Below are 10,761 nucleotides of genomic sequence, written 5' to 3'. Positions count from 1 at the left end.
TGTGTGTTTATTGTTTAAACATCGATATTTGCCACCAGTATATCAGCAGGACAAAATACTTAGACAGCAGTGTTTGAACAACCCATTCAAACGTCTTAACTGATTCCCTTTAATAAATAACTTAGGCCACTTTCATCCTGCTGCGGTCTACACAGTCCACAGTCACAGAAACAAAGCCCATCTGTGAAGTGCAGGAGGTAAAAACAAGTGGTAGAGAAAGTGGGTCATCGTCAGCACTGATCTTAACGTTACAGCAGAGGGATCTCCACACACACACACTCACACACACACTGCTGCAACATCACTGACAGACGGCGGCAAATGTCAGCATCACGTGAAGCCTCGTTTCCACCACACTGCTACAAAAACAAATGCTGCTACACCTGCTCCGCCGTCAGAAAGAGGTCACGCACATTCCCGACAGGAAGATGTATTTTTAAGAGCACCGCGCCCCCACAACACGACCCTGCCTGAACCGATGGGAGTAAAAATAAAGGCAATCGTGTGCCAGGCAACTTCAGGGAGAAAACAGGTGCAGGTCGTCACGTGTGCACTTTAAGTTGTGGAAACCGAGTGGGCAGATGAGAACGCAGGGCCAGGATTTGAAAAGGAAGTTGGCATCACCAGAGGCCCTTCTTAGCAGTTGTCAACGGCTCGATGTGCACAGACAGGGGGAGCTTTCCTGTTGAGTCAGACTGGAACTGCACCGTGGTTGGAGAAAACTTGACAAACACAGACAGAGTGAAGAGGCTGGGTTTGAATCTGATTGGACTTTCCGTCAAAATGACTTCATCTGGTTTTACAGGTACGACATGCTAACATGCTAACATGGACACAGGGACCCTGCCAGGAATTCTGGGCCACATGGAAGGATATAACAATGGGCTCCTACGTAAAACACACAAGAACATGAATATAATGCAGAATTCACTATTGATTATGATCACTATGAATAATCAATTATCAGAATATGTTGATATTCTAATATTTTTGGGTCCCCCCCCCCTATACAGTTGCTAAGGCATGTACAATTACTGTGGTGGTTGTAATGTTTAAGCCTGTAGGTACAACCAAACCAGTGCTATGATTAAATTATTAAATTAGATTTATATAATAATATAATTTATATTTCCAAACCAAAACATCATGTACAAACACAACATAAATACTGGTGATGTACAGAAAGTTTCATTTAAAAAGATACAATAAATAATCAAAATAAATCAAGAGTTTGCTTAAGTATCGAAAAGTAGGTTTTAAAAATATAAAGTCAAAAAGTCATATTCTGAAGGAAAAAAAACTGCAAATAACACAAAACTAATGCCATTTAAGATGTGCCATTTCCAGAGTAATTGCAGAATTCAATATTGATTATGATCACTTTGAATAATCAATTATCGGAATATGTTGATATTCTAATATTTGTGGGTCCCTATCATTGAGGGCCCCCCCATACAGTTGCAAATAACACAAAACTAATGTCATTTAAGATGTGCCATTTCCAGAGTAAGGTGAGCACATGAGAAATAATTTAAAAAATCATATTATTATTAATAATGTGTTTGTTCCAGTTTTTCAGGTCTAACTTTAATACAATGTCAGAGAAGGTCTTTTTAGAGATGGGTCTTCTTTCCCCTGATAACTCAGGCATGTTGCAACTGACAATGTAAGGATGTGACATTGTCAGTTGTCACATCCTTGTCAGTGAGTCAACAGCGTCACAGATGAAATGACCTTCACACAGTCCAGACCAATTCCTACTGAGAATGTGGGAAGAATGGACACGATCCGTCAGATATTACTGCGATGACTCAGCCTTAATCACAGTTAAGGACAGTCTAAAACAGTGTTTCCCAAAATCGGGGTCACAGCACTGCAGGGACGTGGAGTATCTGCAGTAATGGAGGGAAACAAATCTGAACTTTTATGTTTCCTTTATTTGTCTCACAGCACAGAAACTGCACCGATTTGTCACTTTATTTCCCCTGACAGATCATAAAGTCACTTCTGTGGGAATACAAGTGTTTTACATAATAATTCAATGAAGTTTAGAAGGAAAAGCAAAACAATACCATCTATGGAAGGAGGGAAAAAGTTTGGGACCCACTGGTCTAATAAAAAAGAATCAAGTACATGAATTTTTAAGGCTCTCCTCTTAAACAACAACTATTTTTAACGCTGTGTGAAGAGTAGAAGAGGCCGTTCAGAATTAGTGCAACAACTTCCTCCTTGGGAAGAGTGGTGAAAAAGGCAGAACATAACGGCACTTCCTATCACAGGAACTGTCAGTCTCTACTGTCAGCATTTTACTCTTGTGCAACAATTTATAAGCGATCCTGAAAACTGTTAAAAAGATATATTTAATTTTTTTTAAAGCATCTTCCCTGCATTTCTGAAAGAACAGCTGTTTTTTTTATATCTATAATCAGGTAATTATGTTATAACATGAACAAAAATCTTCTGTTATGATCAAAGCCCGATTGTAAATTGGGCAGAAATTGGTTTACCGTAAATTTGGGTCATTGTTCCAAACGTTTGAAAACAGTAGTCTATACACAGAAAGCCAGTCGTGGGTAAGAAGGTTCTAAGCAAATACCAGGAATCAAGTTCCACAGTGTGATAGTAACCTGAACCACTAGGCCTTTGGCCAGCAGGTCTCAACTCTCCACAGATGTCAGAAGTATTGGCCTCCTACAGGTGCAGAGGTAAGCAGGTCCTGAAGCTCGCTGAGCACTTTTTCCATGGGAACCAGAGGCAGGAATGCATGAAGGCAGACGTGTTAGACTGGATGGGGCAGTTTCTGTGAGGCTCTCTGGTGCAAAGTAAAAGCCATGAGGCCCAGATGGGATCTGCACTTATTGTACTGGAAATGTCAACACTGAGGTCTGCCAACAATAAGGTGGAGGGCCTTACTGTAGGTTGTATAAGCCACTGAAAATACTAAAACAAAACAGTACCAGTCTTATCTGAGAGGGTCGGTGTTGTATCTCGAGGAAACAGCAGTGACATCAATCCATAATTTGTATATTGATTGTTTTTAAAATACTTTCTCTAAAACTCTCTTCAGTTGAATCAACTTTATTTAATTAATTTATCTTCTTAACAGCTCAGTACCTTGCTGGCCTGGGGTGTGTTGAGGATATGGACAGTGCTCGGCTTAACACCATTGGCTTTGGTCCTCTTGTACAGGGCAAATCTGCTTTTCCGTCTTCCCCGGTCTCCGTTGGGTAGAGAACCGTTGTATCTGTCAGGGTGGGAGGAGGAGGAGACGAAACAGCTATTGTTACCTTTATAAAACATCGTAATTATACCAGCAGTAAACACGACAAATCAGAAACATTTGTGCTTTATAAAAGGGAGTTTGGCATCGTATTACATCACCGGCGTTTCCAAAGCGTCCCATTAGCAATTTAAGTGTTACCTGGTATAATGTCCGCGGTTGCATAATGCACTCTAGTGCTGTGTAAACTGCAGCTGCTCGGCTCTTCTTTGTCTCAGGCAGGAACATGTTTTATGACTCATGTCACGTCTGTTATCACTTTGGTTTAGCACAGTTTGACTGAAGCAGTGACTGACGGTACACAGACACAGATCCAACCATACTATATAAAAGCCCTACATTTGAAAAACCTTAACAGCATTAATAAGTATGTCTAATGGATTTTAATTCGTTTTAGGGCCACTGAGAGACACTCTGCCTAGACGGTTTCTTGTGAATGAAGAACTCCCTTCCGGTAGGACTGGCTCTGTCCCCATCCACCGGCTGTTTCCTACAGCTGGGACGCCCCATGCTCGACTCCCACCCAACACACACACCTTCTGTCGCACATTCATATCATGCTACTATGTAGTAAAACAGACACTTCACAAGGGCTCTTGAATAGTGTGGCGTTAGCATACCACAGCTATTCACGATAAAAGGGCTCTTTAATATTGCGGCGTTAGCATACCACAGCTATTCACGAGGCGATGACTGACACAAACCTCTAAATGATCCAACATTTCTACATCAAGAGTCTGTCTGTTCATGTGCTGCCTGTTCTTCTTACATCCCTCCCTGGCTGCTCCACCTGTCCTGTGTCTCAACAATGCTGGCCAGGCATGAAAACACATGGTCCCAGTCAGCACGTAGCAAAGCTGGCCTGTAAGACAAGCCACCCACAGAGAGCTGGAGAGGCAGCGGATGATACTGTGGACAGAACTCCTACAAACACTGACAGTAGGAGGCAGAAAAGAGGAGCGACCAGAAGAGAGAACTACTCTCTCTTGATGTTGTTCCACATCTTAGATGAGGAGGAAATGCGGTGTTTTGCACTTGCTTACTCTTGAATGAGTGAATGTATGAATGCACCCGCTCAAATAAAGGTGTCTGCCTACTGGCCTCTACATACCGTGCAATATTAGCAATCTTAAACGACCACTGCATGACACATTACACACGTGGATCCAATAAACTTTGATACAACGTGAAGTTTGATGTGGGCAGATCGAATGATGACCATTTACTGAACTGCAGGTTACGACGTACGTATGCAGGACAGGACAGGAAAGTTACCTAAACTGTACATTTGTTTGGTTTTAAGCCTAGTTATCTTGGGTTATCTTTGGTGGAAGAAGCTGCCAACGACCGTCCTCGAACCTGTCTCAGAGTGCAACATCTTTACGTTTCACCCACGATGGTTGTCTTTCATCTGAAACAGTCCAAAAATCACACATCATATACCGATCATAAGAAACAGCACAGGTGACTTTTATTAATCCCCAGAGCACTGTGGAAGAATCATCTAGCATCCAGGGAAGGCCACTGCATGTCACCTTAGCTAGGACGGAGGTGTTAACGCTGCACTCAAAATAATTGTGTTTCCATGTCCTTCTTTGACCAGAGCCAGAAACACAGTGGATTTAACTTACAGTACTTAGAAGCAGGGATCAGAAGACGGGGAGGGGTTGGGGGCTATCACTTACACTTCTGTTCTGCACTAAGAAGCCGGCAGCCTCTACCTCTGATAGGAAGAATAACGTCCTTGTGTTTTTTAAAAAAAACCTGATGTGACAGAGTAAAATCCCTTTTATTTGTATTTGGTACACAGAAGAGTGGTTCTCTTCATCGAACGTGTACTCTGCACGTCACGCCTTGCTGTTGTACCACTGAGGTGGAACACTGCATAAATGCACACACACCACAGAGGAATTCTGTCTTCCTCGTTTACTTCTGTGAAAAGGCAACAAATTATGTTTTCAAAGCAGTGATGTCACGGTGGAAAGCACAGTGACCTCTACGTAGGAGATACTTGACAGTACTCTGTAAAGTAACCTGGCTTGTGTTTCCACCTCACGCCACCAAATACTGTGAAGAGCATGACTTCGGCTCCACCTACGTTTTAGTATATAGTCCAGCAAAGCAGCCAAGTTCAACACCTCTTCATTGAGTTTTAAACTTGAGGCTTTGGTGCCTGAGCTCTTCATTGAAGACGGGTTTTAAACTTGAGGCTTTGGTGCCTGATCTGGACCATGAAGTTCATTCAAATGGACTGTGGCAGTTTGAAATGTGTATACTAGCTGTGTAATAAAAATGTATGCGTAATAAAAATACATCATAGAGTAGTTGCATTTATACCATCTTCGAGTTAGAACCAAACCGTTGAAGCCAACAGTAAAGCTAATGTGGCTCTGGGTGAATTCTGTGCGACACGTCGGCCTTTGATGATAAATGAAAAGGTCTGAGTGGATGTTTGAGTCAAACATATCATTATGGTTACTGCTTCACGGGAAACAGATATAGACGTCAGGTCTTCCTTGTAACAGAGTCTAATGTGCTGAATATTTATCTCACAAATTTATCTCGTGAAAGCATGAAGTGCTTGAAAGCAGTTTTGCATTTGCAGAATCTAAGTGCAGTAAAGAATCACAACAAAGTAAACTGGAAGTATTGCTTGTGTTTACTATGGGAATCCACTGTCATCATTTTTCCTGGACAGATCTCAGCAAACATCAACTGTGACAACTTCCTGTCAATGACTTTTTTATACAAGAAGTTAGAAAACCTCACTCTTCAACATCATCATTTCAGTCATGGTGATTGGTCACACCATGGTGTGCTCAGTGATGTTAGACAGTCACGTCATGGTACTAGTCTCACACAGTGACTATTGTTGAAGTTAAAAGAACACTGCAGACACATATAAGACTTTCGTTGCCAGCGTGTACTAAACATTCCACAAAGTTGGTTTAAAGTGAGCTTTTTCACTGACGTGTTTGTCAGAAAGAAATGTAAACGTTTTGTCAAAAGGCCTAGTCTTTTGGCTACAATGGACAGAAAACGCTGAGGAACAGCGCAGGCGGAATCAATCCATCCATTCATTCATTTTTAAGATGCCCACACGGTCACCGACACACTGCTACCCTCTTCACTGACCAGCACCAAACCACTCCACCCAGGCAGTGACGGAGGCAGTCATGCAAGTAATAGGAGCCACGTTGGTCATGGCAACAAACCACAGAGGGAAGTACTGCTCAAACAAGCTTTGTTCCAAGCTGTTAGCTATCTTGTCTAGCATCAGTTTCATCAATAGGACGTGATGACACGGCAGCGATTATACACCCATCACATCTGAAACAAATATGTGCCTTTATGTTGGGAGGGAACACAAAAGCACCAGCATTAAACGTGCCACATGTTCAGCCGGGGGTAATGAGCAGTCAGCACTTTTTGTCTTTTATAATAAGGAGTGATGACTGGGAGGAGGGCAAGGGGACAAAACCACATAGTACTATGGTCTGTCTATGGTCTTTACAATCATTTCAAATGTGTTCCACAAATGCTGTGGAAGTGTTTGTTTTTGAAGACGCCATAACTTTCTCATGAGATTCAGTTTCAGCTCAAATCACTGATGACACAGCGACTGGTTTCCATTATGTGCTGCAGCTGCTGCCCTTCAGTTTATCAATATAAATGGGATTGTTTACAGTGACAACTGTTTTTTTTTAGAAATTTCAGAAAACCTACAGTAATGACTTAAAAATATTCTGCGATAAACAAAGAAAAGGCCACAGCAATATTTACTCAACAGCAGGATGAGACACGTAACGTCTATACCTGCAGATTTGCTTTGTTGTCTGCACTGCGTGGAATAAAAATGGGTGTCAACTGAACTGATTGCTGACAGTCCACATGCCGAGGCCAACTGTTGGTACATTACTAGATTTAAAGAGCATTCTAGAAAGTGGTGTTAAAACCTAGTACAAAAACTTTGTCTTTTTATGAGCTCCTCCTCCTAAACTTAGATTTGATTGTAGGAGGAAATGCCTGCAGTCAGCCAAAATATATAATAACAAAATCTCTGTACGTTCATAAAAAATATGCAACCTGAAAGCACAACAGTCACTAAGTGTCTTGTGGATAACAAACGACATATCTGTGGTCACAACAACATTCAAAAACTGATTGAAGACAATGCAGTGTAGTGAACAGTATTGACTCTTTACCACAACTCTTTTAGCTTAAGCTTTATAATACTTGATAATACTCAGGTTTACTAGTGTTCACCCTTGGGTTCGTGGACTATTGGTTGTATTTTTTAAATTTTCAAATGCGGCTTCATGTGTCCAAAACATCAAAATGTCATACACAAAGAAATCCACTGATGTTTTCTTTCAACCACAATCCAGAGTTCTTGACTTTGTTGTTAACAGAAGCAAGAATCCCTACAAGAAACTAACCTTTAATAATTTTAAAACAGCTTTGTTCACATTACAAGTTGAAATATTTGATCGTTAATAAAAAATACATGTTGACTTACGGAGCTCTCAGTTAGTTACTATTACTTGATTACATAATTACTATTACATAATTGAGTCCAGTAACCTCTTGGTAACCACCATTATACCAAGTAACTACTTGGCTTTCATGCTACAAGACTCCTAATTAGCAAGTCAAAACACAAAGTGGACGCCTCCATGAAAGTGGTGATACAACTAATAAGCATAACAATGTATGCAATTCTGCACATTTTATCACCCCTGCTACAGAGCCATGGGAAACAATAAGGCAGTTACTCAATAAATGGACACAACAGGGATATCAAGTTCATTAGACTGGTTTCGTTTGCCTCGTAGTGTGATGTTGGGCAGAGCTGAACAGCAACTATTCTACGAAACAAGTGTAAGGTGTAACAATTGACAGACGTCACATTTAACCACACTTAACAAGAGCACAACACATTAATGTTCCTTGAACTTTTGAAATCCGCCTGAAAACTTCACTATAAATTACAGAGCAGCCATCTTTGTTTTGGGCAGGGGTGCCAACAGCAGAAACCGGATGGGTAGGAATACTGCTACTTCTAACAAATACCTCTCAGAATGAAGAATGAAAATGAATGACATAACAAGAATGAATAAAAATAAAAATGGAATCCATATTTATTTCCTTCTGAGTTGACCTACAAACCAGAGATCTCTTCTGGTCTATTCCTGTGGCTTTTAGGTAGTTCAACATAGACTAGAAAAGACCAATAAACCTATGTTTCTGTGTTAGTGGTGAAATAATCAAAGACTCGAGAACGACAAGTTATTACGTTTACATGGGGCTAAAAACTATAGTTTTATTGGGTTAAGTAATAGGAAAGCTGTCAAAGTATGACGTGACAGTGAAGCTGACTACAGCACCGGAATTTTGTAGAATAGTAAAGTTTTGTAGGTTGAGTAACATATAGTACTAAATGAAGGAGAGAAGCCAATGGGGACTGGGGGAAGGGACCGTTACCACTTCCGAATTCCTCAACCCCACGAATCCAACTTTTAGGTAGGAGGTGGTGGCGTACTGGCCCCAGAGTCAGGAGGAGGAGGAGGTCGATTCCAATTTAACTAAATAAAGTGTATGAGTATTGATCATTTAAAATTACGTTACAGTGTTTATTTGCAGCTTCATGTTTCCTTCTAGGTAATAAAACATCGGAAGTAACAAGGAAAAAGTGCGTTTTCCTGATTGTGCACGTGTCTGTTACGTTGATCAACGGAGTCGAATCAAATTAAATTTATATTTTTTAACAATAAACCATGGGGTTTGTCTCTACGAAAAAGTTCAGGTTTCAATACAGTGGAAATACTATTGCGTAGTAGACACTTGGAACTTGTAGTCGCGTAGCCAAGTAAGCTACGCAAGAGCTCCGACGGTAAACTTCCTCAACACAAACCCCGTGCTTCTGGGACTACTGTTGAACAATCCTACATTATTAAGACAAGATGTGTACCAAACTGTACAGAAACACTGTTCGACTTACCCCAGCACCACCAGCTCCCCGTATTTTACCGGGTCTTTGGAAGGAGCGCAGTGCTCCTCTTGGCTTGACGAAAACATGAGGCTCTTGGCTCGGCTCTGTAACCTTAGCTTATTACAGTAATGATGACGGCTCAAAACTCAGCGCCGGGCTTCCCCTCTAAAAAACAACACACATCCTCCGTTTACACCTTATGCCCGACAGCGCGCTTCTGTGTGTCCAGTAGAAGTGGATATTTTTTTATGTAAACTGCTCTCAAACTTATCCGCTGTGCTGTGACATGGCAAAACGTAAGTTAGTTGGCGGTTGAATCAGCTCTGAAGCACATACAAAAACAGCGAGCACCAGGGCTGGACTGTACCATTCACTTCTTCTCTACTTTCTGTGGGGGGAACTCCCGAACGGCCACGACGATTAATCCCACATTATGACGAAATTGTTTGTCAAATTAACATTAATTTAAATGTTAAGATAATAAAAATCTTTGAATTTGTCTGTTTCTTTATTAATCATAAATACCTAAAATCGAACAATGAAATGTGTCCTAATACCACCATCGGTAATAAATGGGCTGCTCCTTGTGTTATGTAAACAAAGAGTACAATCTGGGAGTTCTTAAAAGGATCATGAGTTTCCTGAAATATTTTTTTGCAAAGAGTCCAGTTTCCCATCTTTAACTAACTAAAATGCTATTACACAAATTTTTCATTTCGCAATCATAAAAAACACACACGTAAGGGCATTTTTCGAGTTTCAGTAAATGGTTTTATGGAACATAATTCTGTTAAATACTATTCTTTCAAAAGTCAGGATGTCTAAACTTATTGAGGAAACAGAGAGACTGCTGCAAAAATTAAATATAAATATATTTTAATGTATATATATACATACATATATATTTATATATGAATATATAAAGCCAAACTCCACCACTGTAAAAATAAAGGTGTAGTTATATTGGCTGAATATAGTCGAATTACTTCACTAAGGAATTACATTTAAGCCCAGTCCGTTAGAATGCCATTGATAGCATGGTCAACATTACTTTAGTTTCGGGCCATATAACCCCTCTCCAAGTGTCGTGACTTTGGACATTCCTGGCTTAAGTGATCCACCAGAAGGTGTGACCTTAAGGGTGGGAACACATGGTTGAAATAATGTCCCTGTACATTTCCTGCCTGAGCTAATGTGCAGAGTACAAGCAGGTTGAAATGAGATTTGCTTATTTTGGTTTCAACTCCCCGGGCTCTTTAAGGGCCTTTATTTAATTACAACTCTTCTGCATTTGGCTAATGCCCGTGATTCATTAGGTCAACGTCTGCAAGCCTGGAAGTTTTAATTCAAAATTGGTGTTGCACATTACGACAATGTCATGCCGCTGTCATGCTTCTTGTTGTTATTGTTCATTTGGTACAAACACGTGTTACTGTTAAAGTGGTTGAATTACCATGTAATAAGATTTATTCCTAATCAAGTTTCTTTT

At 40.5% G+C, this 10,761-nt stretch overlaps 1 protein-coding gene across 2 annotated transcripts in view; it reads right to left on the bottom strand.

Moving 5' to 3' along the window:
• The window catches only part of peli2 (pellino E3 ubiquitin protein ligase family member 2), a 16,733-nt gene extending 7,108 nt beyond the window's left edge, over positions 1-9,625 (bottom strand). Inside the window, exons 1-2 of one of the 2 annotated variants that reach the window (XM_008334356.2) lie at positions 9,282-9,625; positions 3,115-3,244 (exon numbers count right to left, since the gene is read on the bottom strand). In XM_008334356.2, coding sequence (XP_008332578.1) covers positions 3,115-3,244; positions 9,282-9,358 — 207 coding nt within the window. In that variant the 5' untranslated portion in view covers positions 9,359-9,625. The remainder of the gene's footprint in view (positions 1-3,114; positions 3,245-9,281) is intronic. The other variant, XM_008334425.2, reaches the window with a different exon arrangement.
• Between the last annotated feature and the right edge of the window lie 1,136 nt (positions 9,626-10,761).

The sequence above is a fragment of the Cynoglossus semilaevis genome, chromosome 1 (genome assembly GCF_000523025.1).
Source record: "Cynoglossus semilaevis isolate Cse_v1.0 chromosome 1, Cse_v1.0, whole genome shotgun sequence".
In the NCBI taxonomy this organism is placed as follows: domain Eukaryota; kingdom Metazoa; phylum Chordata; class Actinopteri; order Pleuronectiformes; family Cynoglossidae; genus Cynoglossus; species Cynoglossus semilaevis.
The sequence above is the reverse complement of the archived record's forward strand: the minus strand, read 5'-3'. Positions and strand labels throughout refer to the sequence as shown.